Source organism: Mirounga angustirostris, unplaced genomic scaffold, assembly GCF_029215605.1.
Source record: "Mirounga angustirostris isolate CCGP_5_RB_7025 unplaced genomic scaffold, mMirAng1.0.hap1 SCAF_15, whole genome shotgun sequence".
NCBI lineage: Eukaryota > Metazoa > Chordata > Mammalia > Carnivora > Phocidae > Mirounga > Mirounga angustirostris.
This window is the reverse complement of record NW_026991723.1, coordinates 84,630,841-84,644,217: the sequence shown is the minus strand read 5'-3', so window position 1 is coordinate 84,644,217 and position 13,377 is coordinate 84,630,841. Positions and strand designations below refer to the sequence as shown.

Here is a 13,377-nt window from a genome sequence, read left to right as displayed (position 1 = left end):
TAGCAATTGATGTCTAATACTTAAAATGATAACATCATTGTTCCCACTTCAGAGATGTGTAGGAGGGGAATTGTTGAGGGGAAATTAACTTCTTTAGGCAGGAAAAGGGTAAGAGGGGAGGAAATTGTCACAATTTAATGCTTAAACAGATCCCTGAAATTCTGCATTTGAAAGGCTGAACTGGGAGAAAAAAGGTCAGCAAGTCTGCTTTGTAGACAGACTAATCTTAGTCTCTATTATTTCCACGTCTGAAGCAATTACCAAAAAAAAATTTTTTTAACCTAACAAAGCTGTTTGTCTATCAGAAAATAAGTGAAATGAATATAGTAATGTATTTTAAAAACTAAGTAATGTGTTCCTAGCCTATTTTAGAAGTAGAGCAAAACCTCCCTGGTTCGGAGCAGTCAGAAGGAAACTTTTCTCCCACTTATTACACAGCATGTGTTAGGCAAGTCCTACATTAGACACAAAATGCTAGTACTACACTAATGAAAAGTCAGGATCGTATCACTTTCAAAAAATGTATATAATCTGTGTTATTCTCCAATGGTAACTATGTTAAGGAAGTAAAATAGAAGCAGAGGCATGAAAACACCTTAATTGAAATTGGACCTGCAAACATTTGAATTCTGAAGTCAGAGAGCTGTTGGGAGAGCCTGAAAATGGGGCTCGGCATCATCAACTGGCGTTTAGCATGAGCCCAATCCTTTCACTAATGTTCAAGGGAAATGCACACACCAGAAAAACACCCACTTAACTTCATCTTCCCTATATGACCCAGCACATTATACTGTTCCTTAATAGTTTAAGTGGCAGCGAGTACTATATAACCCAGACAGGAATGTTTTATATACATCTTCACAAGTTGGTAACTCAAATCAACTACATTCCATTTCAAACTGGGCAAGAGGAATCAAGATAAGCCACTATTTTGTAAGAGAATGACACTAACTCTTAAATGATAGCTTAATTATAAACCGAAGATTGTTCTAGAGGTTCTATGGAAAGTAATGCCAAAACAGAAGCTAGAAATCATCTCAAACCCAGACTCTAATCCCTTAAAGAACAATGACTTAAAATACTGATAGAAAACTTTCAGTGGAATCTGAAGGGGATCTTTAATATCTTGGACTTCAGATGTACAGCAGCAGTATTTATTTATAAACTACTTTAAAATTTTTGTGACCCATGACCAAAAGGGAATATTGAAATTTCTGCCAAGGGTCAGCTTTTCCTTAAGTTCCACTGCAATAGCTGGTTGGCAATTACCACATTTGCGTGCTATAAAGAAAAGCTATCTCGATGTCAATCTATAAACAACAGTATAAGTATTTAAATAAAATTATATTTTAGAGCTAATGCCAGTAAAATATACTTATTTTATAAGGACGTACAGTTGTTCATTTGTTTGTCTCCAATCCTCAATCTAAATACCCATCTATCTGCCTAAAACTAAATGTATTTTTGTTAGAAGATGATGACAGCTAATTTCAGGGTCACAATTTATTACAAATAAATGTTAAAACAACAACAACAACCCAAAAAACAGTGACAGGTATAAACTTAATTCTTCTGTTTAATGAATAACAAGGAAGCAAAGAAATCCTATGACCCAAATATCATAGCATGGTTACCAAGAAAAGACTTAGTGAATTCCTCAAAGCTTTCACCAAAGAGTTATATTAAATTTCCTTTCGGCAACAAATAAATTGGTTTCTCACTGGTAGAAGCTAGGTCAGTCATCTAAATCAGGGAAAGCAGGACTACATGCCATTTACTGAAGAGTCACTTAAGAATAAACCGTGTCTCTCCCCATGGCATGTTTATGTCCTCTCTATAGAAGATTTACACTGGAGTGGTGGCTGATTATCTTGATTCCTTGCCACTTAGGACTTAAAAAAAAAATCACCTAAGCTTTAAAAGCTTGCATAAAAATGTGGGAATATCTATATTTTCTTTTTATCTTCTTTGATGATGGAACACATGGATCTGAAATTTGGTGATACCCTGAGGAAAGAATAGGGTTCCTATATCAACAGGGAAACAAGACAGACCCATGGTGTCCTCTCACCTGTGACACTGTGATGCTGCATTTCTTGGCCAGCTCCTCTTTGGCTTCTTCACTGGGGTAGGGGTTACTGAGGTGTGAGTAAAAATATTCATTCAAGATTTCTGTGGCCTGTTTACTGAAGTTACGCCTTTTTCGTCTATGACAAGAACCAAGAGAGAATTATAGTTATAATCAGCCTTAACCAAAGAGGGATATACTGATTAGAATTACACGAAAAAAACAGATTTCTATTTTTAAACATTCTTAGGGTCTGATTTATCACAATATTGCAGTTATGCTCTTGTCATCCTCCAAAGCACTTCCCAAATCATTTTAAGATGGAGGATCACTAAAAATACAAGAATGTGAAGCACAATTAACTTGATTCTTTAATTTATTCAACAAGGATCTACTGTGTTATAGGTACTCAATGAAGATCCAGTGGGAACAAAAGAGGTAAGGTCTATCTGAGAGTTTACAGGAGATTGGAGGGTTAAGGGAGAAAGCGGAAAGTTAGGGGGAAGAAAGCCATTAGACATGTATCACAGAAATAAATACAAATCATGGTGACCACATCAAGTGTCATGAAGGAAAAGTATAAGGTATAAGAAGGAAATTGACATAGATTACAGAGTCAGGAAAGGTTTCCTTAAAGGAGTGACACGGAATCTGAGACCTGGAGAATGTGTAGGCATTAGTCAGACAAAGAGTAGAAGGGAAAGAGGAATGAGCAGAAAAAGTGGTCTTGAAACAGAAACAAGCTTGGAAAGTCCAAAGGGGTAGAGGAGACTGGAACACAGTAAAAATCAGGGAATGTGTGAGTTGAGTATGGAAGGAGGATGGGCAGGCGCCAGATTATATACAGGCTGAGTGGATCCATTAAGAATTTTTGGATTTTAAGTGTAATAGGAAGCTATTAAAGGCTTTAAATTTTAAGTTCCAAAAAGATCATTCTGACTGCTGAGAATAGTTGGAGGAGGGCATGAAAGGAAATGTAGATTTTTTGAAAAAGATTTTATTCATTCATTGTCAAAGAGCGAGCGAGCAAGCAGGCAGAGGGGGAGGGAGAAGCAGACTACCCACTGAGCAGAGAGCCCGACAATGTGGGGATCGATCCCAGGACCCTGAGATCATGACCTGAGCCGAAGGTAGATGCTCAACTGACTGAGCCACCCAGGCGCCCCAGGAAATGTAGATTTTTTTTTTAAGATTTTATTTATTTATTTGAGAGAGAGAGTAAGAGAGAGAGCAGAAGAGTGGGGAGCGGGAGAGGGAGAAGCAGACTCCCTGCTGAGCAGGGAGCCTGATGCGGTACTCGATCCCGGGACTCCAGGATCATGACCTGAGCCAAAGGTAGTCGCTTAACCAACTGAGCCACCCAGGCGCCCCCTTTTTTAAAGATTTTATTTATTTATTTGACAGAGAGAGACACAGTGAGAGAGGGAACACAAGCAGGGGGAGTGGGAGAGGGAGAAGCAGGCTTCCCACCCAGCAGGGAGCCCGATGCGGGGCTTGATCCCAGGACCCCGGGATCATGACCTGAGCCAAAGGCAGACGCTTAACGACTGAGCCACCCAGACACCCCAGGAAATGTAGATATTTAAGGGGACAACTGCAATGGTCAAATTGAGAGATGATGGTAATCTGGCATAGGGTGAGAGTAATGGAAATAAAAAGATTCAAGATCTGTCTAAAAGGTAAAAACAGTAGGACTTGGTGATGGATTGGATGGGGGCAGTGGGTGAAGAAGAAAGAGAAGGAAGGTAAGGAAAAAATACATTAAGAATTTCTGGATTTTTCTGCTTAAGCAAGTGTCTGGACTAAGGCATGATTTGCTCACAAGGGAAAGAGTAGGGGAGGAAATTTTCTTTGTTTTTACTGGGAAGGGTGTGGCAGAGTCAGAAGACCAAGTATTTATTAACAATTTATTTCAAACAGCAAAAATGTTACTTATATTTGGGTTTTGTTATTACAATTTTAAAGACTTCCAACCTGAAAATTAGCATTTGTCAGACTTCACTTTAAATTAGATCCTCCAATAACTAGAAAATACTTCCCCAAATAATTTTCTTAATACTGTCTTCCAAATAATCTTAATGACCGTCTCACTTGTGATATCCTATACTCAGGGAAGAGTCAGTAGGCAGTTGTAAAATGTGTAGACCCTATGAGATTCTTCTAGTTAAAATGATGTCACTAACATGGCAGGTTAAGTACGTGATCTATGTCTCAACATTAAGGGAGAGTCAGGGGAGGAAGAAATCTAGGTCTGATCAAAACATCTCAGGTTATGAGTCCTGAAATTTCCTAATTTCAATAATTTTTTGGAAGGTTAAACTGTCGGTTGTTTCCTGAAGGATGAAGAAGAGATTCCTGAAGGATGAAGAAGAGATTCAAGATCTACTTAGGGATTAAAATCAACAGGATGTGATGATGAATTAAATGGAGGAGGTGGTGAGGAAAACCAGGGAGGGAAGGAAAGGGAGAGAAAGACACCGAGAACAGCAGTTGGGATTTTTGCAGCAGTCATGCATTCCTCTGACCTGGGGACACTTTGAAGAGGCACTCTCTGACGAGGAGGTATGTGGGTGCGTAGGATGGAAAAGGTCTAGAGTAGGTATTGAAACTGTCAAGTCTGTAGATAATTACCTGGCCCACAGATCATATTTGTTGAGACCATATAATAATGACCTACCCATGAATGGGGTGCCTGGGTGGCTCAGTTGTTAAGCATCTGCCTTCGGCTCAGGTCGAGCCCCGCATCGGGCTCCCTGCTCAGTGGGAAGCCTGCTTCTCCCTCTCCCACTCCCCCTGCTTGTGTTCCCTCTCTCGCTGTATCTCTCACTGTCAAATAAATAAAATCTTAAAAAAAAAAAAAAATAATGACCTACCCATGAAAATCTAAGTTTCTGGCTTCTTATGAAAACTTGGAAGATCAGTCACACGAGTCCCACATTCTCAGAAGCCAGCCGTAGCCTAAAGCTGAGTGATGGCTATGCCCCCAGATATACGCCCATCTGTTGTAATCCTCACTGTCCCTCATCCAGCCACTCCACTCAATTTTATTTTATGTAAGCGTGTGAATTCAGGACTCTTAAGTTCTAAAACATGGAGTCCAGAGCGCCCTTCTTAGTTAGATGGATGCTGCTCAGTTCCAGAATGGTTGAATAAAGCCAATTAGATCTTTAAAATAATAATAATAAAAATAAAAATAAAACATGGAGTCCAGCAGCAAGACTGAGGCTTGATACAAGAGCATTTCTTTGGGAAATGAAAGGAGGAATGAGCAGGAACATATCTGAGAAAGCAAAGCTAAGTTTAGCTCATTTATCGACTGTGCCTAGGAATGGTTTTAGTAAACACTGAAAAACCTCAGAGAAAAAAATTATGAGCAGAACAGAACACCTGACCCCGGACAGTCTGGCTATGTCCAAACTGCTCGAACACTTCTACTAGAAGAGCAGAGGCACGTATGCGAATTTATTCTTAAATGTTTTGCACTGGTACACGCTTCAACTTGTCCATTTACCAGGAAAATGTGGGTGTGGCCATAGGAGAAGCCGAAGTGAGCAAGGAAATCATATATCCTAACGAGCATGTTTGCCTAGAGCAGAAAAACTTCTGCTTCTCAGCGTAGAGGGCTGGCTGAAAGGCACTACAGGAAGAGATGAAACCAAAGTTCAGTGTTTGCATTCACTTGAAGTCATAAAACAGAACTTGGTATTACACTTTATTTATTTTTTAGAAAAACGTTCCGTAGAAAATGCCCATTAAGCATCCCCCTAAGTTTCTTTCCTGCAGGGTTTAGCGAACTCTAAATGGCTGTGCCTCACGCCAGTGTGCAGCGGTGCCTCAGTCCCAGGGCTGCGTCCCATCAGCATCGCAACATCACTAACAGCGATCTCTGCAGGAGAAGGGACTCTGCTCCAAGCTCTGCCACCTTCCCATTCTGCCTCTGCTCACTCTGACTTGTTAACATACTTTCTCTTCTTGGACGAAAAAATAAACCATTTAGGTGTATACATTATGAATGCAATTATGTAATAAAAAAAGCACACATGTTGACAAGAATGGGAAACTATCAGCAGAAATAAGGATAGCAATTATTAGGAAGGATTTCTTTCTGAAGGAAGTACTTTTAAGTATCTCTGTTACATAATATTTTTTGTTAAAATACTCAAAGTTGAAAAGCAATTTTGAATTTTTTTTGTTTGTTTTCTCACACTATCTTAACTCTTTGACTTGAGATATTAAAAGTATGAAGTAGAAATAGTCATTCATCTTCTTAGCCAATAAATTACCTTTTGCAGCTTATTGCATTTAAGAAGCTTGCTGGAATCATGGGGAATATAAATGTTCAAGACTTGGCGGTTGTTTTCAATGGCAATGTGGCTTACTAGGGAAGAGAAGAGATGTTCCTGAAAAGCTATAATAAAGGCAGTCTGAATGAAGTTTGGTCTAGAGAACTGTAATAATGTAGTATTAGCACTGAAGAGAAGGCAAGGACCAGTCTAGTGGAGTGATTAAAGTGGGCTTCCTAAAAAGGGAAATTTAGGCTGGGCCTAGAAGGATGAGCAAGGTCTCACGAAATCAACAAACACGAGCACTCGCTCTGTTCCAGGCTCCATGCTGGACACCCTCACAGATGACAACTCATCAGTGGTGACCCAAGTTGGGGTTGGGTTGGGAGTTTACTGTGAAAGGCCAGCAATGGGGGTTGGGGGGTGGGGAGTAGTTCTACTCAGAGGAAACAGGGAAGACCAAGAGGGATTTCATTTTGTATTAATCACATAAGAGAACAATTTAATGATAAAATGAGAGCACTAAAAATGTTTAAACTTTGATCTAATAATTCCATTTCTGAGAATTAATCCTTAGGAAATAATCCTAAAGATCAAAAAGTTTCAATGCATAAAGATTTTCACTGAAACACCAGTTTCCATAAACATCTGTTTAAAATAGTATCCTCTTTTCATCATTTTCTTGCCCCTTTCCTTGTTTTATTTTCTTCACAGCACTTACCATCCTATTACATTTCATTGCATAACTGAATAGAATACTATAGCATACAGGCATACCTTGTTTTACTGTGCTTCACAGATACTGCAATTGTGACAAATTGAAGGTCTGTGACAGTCCTGCATTGAACAAATCTATCAGAGCCATTTTACCAATGCTTGCTCAATTGGTGTCTCTGTGTCACATTCTGATAATTCTTGTAATATTTCAAACATCTCTATTATTATTATATTTATTATGGTGATCTGTGATCAGTGATCTTTGATGTTACTACTGTGATTATTTTGGGGTGTCAAGAACCGTGCCCATCTAAGACAGCAAACTTAATAAACGTTGTGTGTGTTCGGACCAATCCACTGACCGGCCTTCCCCCGTCTCTCTCCATCTCCTCAGGCCTCCCTATTCTCTGAGACACAACAATATTGGTATTAGGTCAATTAATAACCCTACAATGTCCTCTAAGTATTCAAGTGAAAGGAAGAGTTGCACATCTCTCACTTGAAATCAAAAGCTAGAAATGATTAAGCTTAGTGAGGAAGGCATGTCTTCATTAAGCTTGGTAAAACAGGCCAAAAACTAGGCCTCTTGAGCCAAACAGTCAACCAAGTTGTGAATGCAAAGGAAACATTCTTGAAGGAAATTGAAAATGCTATCCCAGTGAACACGTGAATGATAAGAATGTGAAAACAACCTTATTGCTGATGGAAGAAGTTTTAGTGGTCTGGAAAGAAGATCAAACAGGCCAGAACATACTCTCTTAAGCCAAAGCCTAATCTAGAGCAAGGCCCTAACACTTTTCAATTCTATGAAGGCTAAGAGAGGGGTGGAAGCTGCAGAAGAAAAGTCTGAAGCTAGTAGAGGTTGGTTCATGAGGTTTAAGGAAAGAAGCCACCTCCATAATATAAAAGTGCAAGGTAAAGCAGCAAGTGCTGATGGAGAAGCTGAAGCAAGTTACCCAGAAGACCTAGCTAAGATCATTAATGCAGGTGACTACACTAAACAACCGATTTTCAGTGTAGACAAAACAACCTTATATGGAAGAAGATGCCATCTAGGACTTTCATAGCTAGAGAGAAGAAGTCAATGCCTGGCTTTAAAGCTTCAAAGAATAGGCTGGCTCTCTGGTTAGGAGCTAATACAGCTGGTCAATGCTCACTGACCATTCCAAAAATTGGATGGCCCTTAAAAGTTAGGTTAAATCTACTCTGCCTGTGCTCTATCAGTGGAACAACAAAGCCTGGATGACAGCACATCTGTTTATGACATGGTTTATTGAATATATTAAAGCTCACTGTTAAGACCTACTGCTCAGAAAAAAAAGATTGCTTTCAAAATATTACTCCTCATTGACAATACACCTGGTTACCCAAGAGCAATGATGGAGATGGACAATGAGATTATGTCTTCATGCCTACTAACACAACATCCATTCTGCAAGTCCATCATGGATCAAGGAGCAATTTTGACTTTCAAGTCTTACTATTTAAGAAATACATTCTGTGAAGATACAGCTGCAAGAGATGGGTGATTTCTCTGCTGGATCTGGGCAAAGTAAATTGAAAACCTTCTGGAAAGGATTCCCCATTCTGAGGCCATTATGAACATTCATGATTCATGGGAAGGGATCAAAATACCAACATTAACAGGAATTTGAGAGTTGATAACACTCATAATGACTTTTTAGTGGAGGAAGTCACTGCAGATGTGGTGGGAATAGCAAGAAAACTCAGATTAGAAGTGGAGCCTGAAGTGGATGGAATTGCTGCAATCCCATGATAAAACTTGAACAGATGAGGAGTTGCTTCTTATGGATGAGCAAAAAGTGATTTCTTGAGGTGGAATCTACTCCTGGTGAAGACTCCGTGAAGATGGTTGAAATGACAACAAAGGATTTAGAATATTACATCAACTTAGTTGATAAATCAGCAGCAGGGCTTGAGAAGACTGACTCCAATTTTGAAAGAAGCTCTATTGTGAGTAAAATGCTATTGAAAGGCATCACATGCTACCGAGAAATTGTCTGTGAAGAATCAGTCATGCAGCAAACTTTACTGTTGTCTTAAGAAACTGTCCCAGCCACCCCAGCCTTCAGCAACCACCACCCTGAGCAGTCAGCAGCATCAACACTGAGGCAAGACCCTCCACCAGCAAAAAGATTGTAACTTGCTGGAAGCTCAGATGCCAGTTAGCATTTTTTAGCAATAAAGTATTTTTTAATTAAGGCATGTAGTTTTCTTTCAGATATAATGCTATTGCACACTTAACAGACTATAGTACAGTGTAAACATAACTTTTATATGCACTGGGAAGCCAAAGAATTCATTTGATTCACTTTATTGTGATACTCGCTTTACCGCAGTGATCTAGAACCAAATCTGCAGTATCTCTGAGGTATGCCTGTATTTGTTTACTTGTTGATTGTCTATTTCCCCAAGTAGAATGTAAGCTCCAACTGGGGCAAATATGTTTTGTTTTGTTTTGAAGATTTTATTTATTTATTTGACAGAAAGAGACACAGCAAGAGAGGGAACACAAGCAGGGGGAGTGGGAGAGGGAGAAGCAGGTTTCCCGCTGAGCAGGGAGCTGGAAGTGGGGCTCAATCCCAGGACCCTGCAATCATGACCTGAGCCAAAGAGCCGAAGGCAGACGCTTAAAGGCTGAGCCACCCAGGTGCCCCTTGGGCACACATGTTAACCTATCTTGTTTACTTTTATAATCTTCAGCATAAGTAAATACCTGTAGAAGGAAGGAAGAAAGGAAGGAAGGAAAGAAGAAAGAAACTATCATGGAAATTAATAGGGACAACTTAAATGCTCAAAAAATGAAGGAATAGCTAGGTAAATTATTTATCATATATCCATTTGGTAGACTTCAATTATTAAAATATTTAAAATTAGAGCTTATACTATATAAAAATGTTTATTTATTCATGGTAAATTTTTAAAAAAGCAAACCAAATCATGCATATTGTACCATCACAAGAACATTTTTTTAAAGCCCCCAAACCAGAAGCAAATATTCTAAAGCATTTACGGTGATTTTTTTTTTCTTTACGTAGCAAAAATGTGGTTGTCTTTTATCCTGCATCTTTCTAGTCTATAGATTTTCCAATTTTCCATAGTGACTATGGGAATTTTTAAACAGGAAAAAAACAGAATAAAACTTCAAAGAATCTTAAAAACAAAAAAGTAATTGAGGCAGAACAGGTCACGTAAGGCCTTAAATGCTAGGTTAAGTAGTGTGTATGAATTATCCAGCACTGAAAAGCTACTGTGGTTTTTAAGCAAAGCATTTAGGGCATCATGGGGATGGTACAGAACCAGAGAAGGGGTGTAGAGGAGGAGTGCGAAAGGGACCGAGACTGGAGACAGGGAGACCCAGGAGGGAACTGGGCTAGTCCAAGTACAAAAGGATGGGCCGAGGAGTGTAAGGGTGGAAACAAAGAGCTAATAGGGGCAATCCTGAAAACCAAGCATTGGCGAGTTCTGGTGACTAATTCAGTATGGAAGAAGAAGGAACCAAAAATGATACAGGGCTTGCCTTAACTAGGAGAATGGTAGTAGAGTTAGGTGGCATACATTTCTCTGTTTGGCTCTAAGGAAGAGCTCTGGCATAAACACTGTCCCACACACCTTGTTTTCCAGTTGAGAAGCTAACGTAGTTATTTTCTTTAATATTGTAAGATTTGGATGATAATTACCGCCTCTGTCAGATTGCAAGGGAGAGAAAGCAAAACAAAACAGAAACTCCTTTCCAAAGCTGAAGACTGATCACAAGCTTCAGCAATGCCCAAGAGGCATCCCCGCAGAGACAGCACACCGTAGGAGCTTGACAATTCTATTACATCATCTAGGAGGTGCAACACACCATATACAATTGATTAAAACTCCTGCAAAACTTGAAAGTTTCAGATAGAAGGGAAGTTTTCATCCTTACAGAAGAAACTGATAGGCTTTCTTCCTTGATTTGGAAAAAGAGTATTTGGGGTTTTGTGGTCATTGCTATTAACTACAACACCACTTCCTTCTTGGGAGTATCAGTGTTTCCAAGTATTGTCTTACAATAGGCACAGGTAATGTAATATCGAGAAATTCTTAGAAAGCAAACCTTGTTAAAACAGAGTTACATACTGAAAATTATCCTTAAAAATACTTTTTAGCATCAGAATTAAAGGCTACGTCTTCCTAAGTCATTAGTAGCAGCACTAATCCTATCTGTTTTCTGAGTCCTCAAATTGGTAGCTAATAGTAGGACCACTCCCAGACAAGAGGAGGCCTCACAGAGTAGGCACCAGGAGGTGAATTACCTATCCATTGTAGAGAAGAGCTCTTATAGCCAAATTAAAGAAGAATCTAAGACCAAGTGGCCAGTTTTACAGAAAATAATATACAAGGAGTGAAAGGGGAAAGGAAAAAAAGCCATGCAACAGATTTGTGGCCTCACATACCTGGCATCAAGGAACCTTGATCTTAAAATCATAACTGCTTCACAAGTGCTTTGTTTGAGCTGCATCTGAATGGAACTAAATTTTCGATGGATGATGCCCACCATTCTTTCAATCTCTTTTGGGGAAATGGGACGTGTTCTACTCTGCTCTCGGAGAAGGTTCATCACATGTGTAGTGAATTCATTACATGCCTGTAAAGGGGGGAGAAAAAAGTCACTCCTTAGGAATCTGGTATTTTATATTATCATACCCAAACATTAACATCTAAATTTCCACTTCATTTGCAATCGCCAATGGTATTATGCAGTGGGTAGGGGAAAATGAAAACTAAGACACTTGTCAAATGGCAGTGGTAGTTAGATGGGGCAGCAAGAATTCTGAAACTATGAATGGCCCAACATGCAAAGGAGGCATAGCACTCAACTGTCCTTCCACCCACCCTTTTCCCAGTTCCAAAATGACGTTTTCCCATTGGAGGATATGCTCTACCAACTCGTATGTATGAATATGAATATATGTGTATTGTCAATACTAAGCACCTCCTATTTTTCTCTGGGGTTTTACATTTATTCAGCAAATGTTTACCAAAGGGCTATGGGGTGCAAACTCTTCCCGATGCTACTAAGGTATAAAGAAATGAGCAAGATGTGGACTTGGTCTTTAGTAGGATAAAATATATATAAGAAAATAATTCTCAAACAAGCAGTCTGTGCAAAGTGTCACAGAAGATATGAGTGTTTCCTAAGTTCCAAGGAGGGAGTATTCTCATTTGGAGGCAGAGACCACATCACGCTTCATGGCAGAGTGACATTTGGGCTTTAAAGAATGGGTAGGATTTTTGAAAGGCGGATAAAGGTGGAAATTAGGAAGAATGCCAGGCACAAGAAAAACCTGGAAATAATGATATGCAGCAAGTTCAGAGGATGAGAGAGTATATGCAGAGAAGAAGAGGGATTCAGGTAAATGGAAGGACATAAAGGGCCTTGGATGCCAAGCATGCCAATGTCCTGGAATAATTTGGCTGTGGTGTCGGCCTTATCAGTAGATATGAGCCATCTGTGGACAATGGGTAAAGCAGCTCAGTTCTTCAGGGGAGTTGCAGCAGGAAACTAAGGATCAGATTTGGGTCTCAAACTTTTAAGTTAACAACCCTCAACCCCTCTTTCAGTTCACCTATATTCTTTTAGATCGATAAAACCAAGTAATGGGGCCTACACTGAAATCTACTACTGCTTTGGTAAATAAATCATCAGTCTATACCCTTGAATAAAAAGAACATCTTCTGGCATTTTCATTAAAAAGGCAAGACAGAGAGATTCTGTATCTTACGGCACAGATGCCCCTGGTAGGGCAAGCAGACAGAATAATCATTGATCACGGCAAGACATAGTTTGAAGCTTTAATAATGTCCACTTCCCTACAGATATCCTGAACATTGCTCACATATAGCACATGATGGTTTTTCTAACTGCTCATTAGAGAACTAACCTTTCAAGTAAGTACACTGGGTGTTTCAGTTACTCTAAGCTTTATGGAGCTTTTCTATAAATATTTCTAAGGTGAGGTAAAATGAGTCTTGCTTACCAGTTAAAGGGTGCTTCCCCCACCCTGTATGTTTTAAGTCTTAAGCAATTTAAGTGAGCAGTGACCCTAATGTTACACTTACAGGATTCTTCAGAGTATAGAATTGTGCAGCATAAACAGATAGTAGTCATCCAACGAGCGTCTACTGACTGGTCAGCTGTATTTACAATTTGAGAGTAATGTTGATTAATATCTGTTAGTACAGTATCCCTGCACCATATGTGAAGAATTCTTCACTTGCAGACCGTGGGTAAGTGTAGAATGTCTATGACTCCCT

General features: G+C 39.4%; 1 protein-coding gene across 4 annotated transcripts in view; it reads right to left on the bottom strand.

The window, feature by feature from the left end:
* Positions 1–13,377, bottom strand: part of PBX3 (PBX homeobox 3) — a 214,088-nt gene that overhangs the window by 29,464 nt on the left and 171,247 nt on the right. For all 4 annotated transcript variants that reach the window (XM_064580050.1, XM_064580053.1, XM_064580052.1 and 1 more), the window contains exons 4-5: positions 11,517–11,707; positions 2,072–2,207 (exon numbers count right to left, since the gene is read on the bottom strand). In XM_064580050.1, the coding sequence (XP_064436120.1) occupies positions 2,072–2,207; positions 11,517–11,707 (327 nt within the window). The remainder of the gene's footprint in view (positions 1–2,071; positions 2,208–11,516; positions 11,708–13,377) is intronic.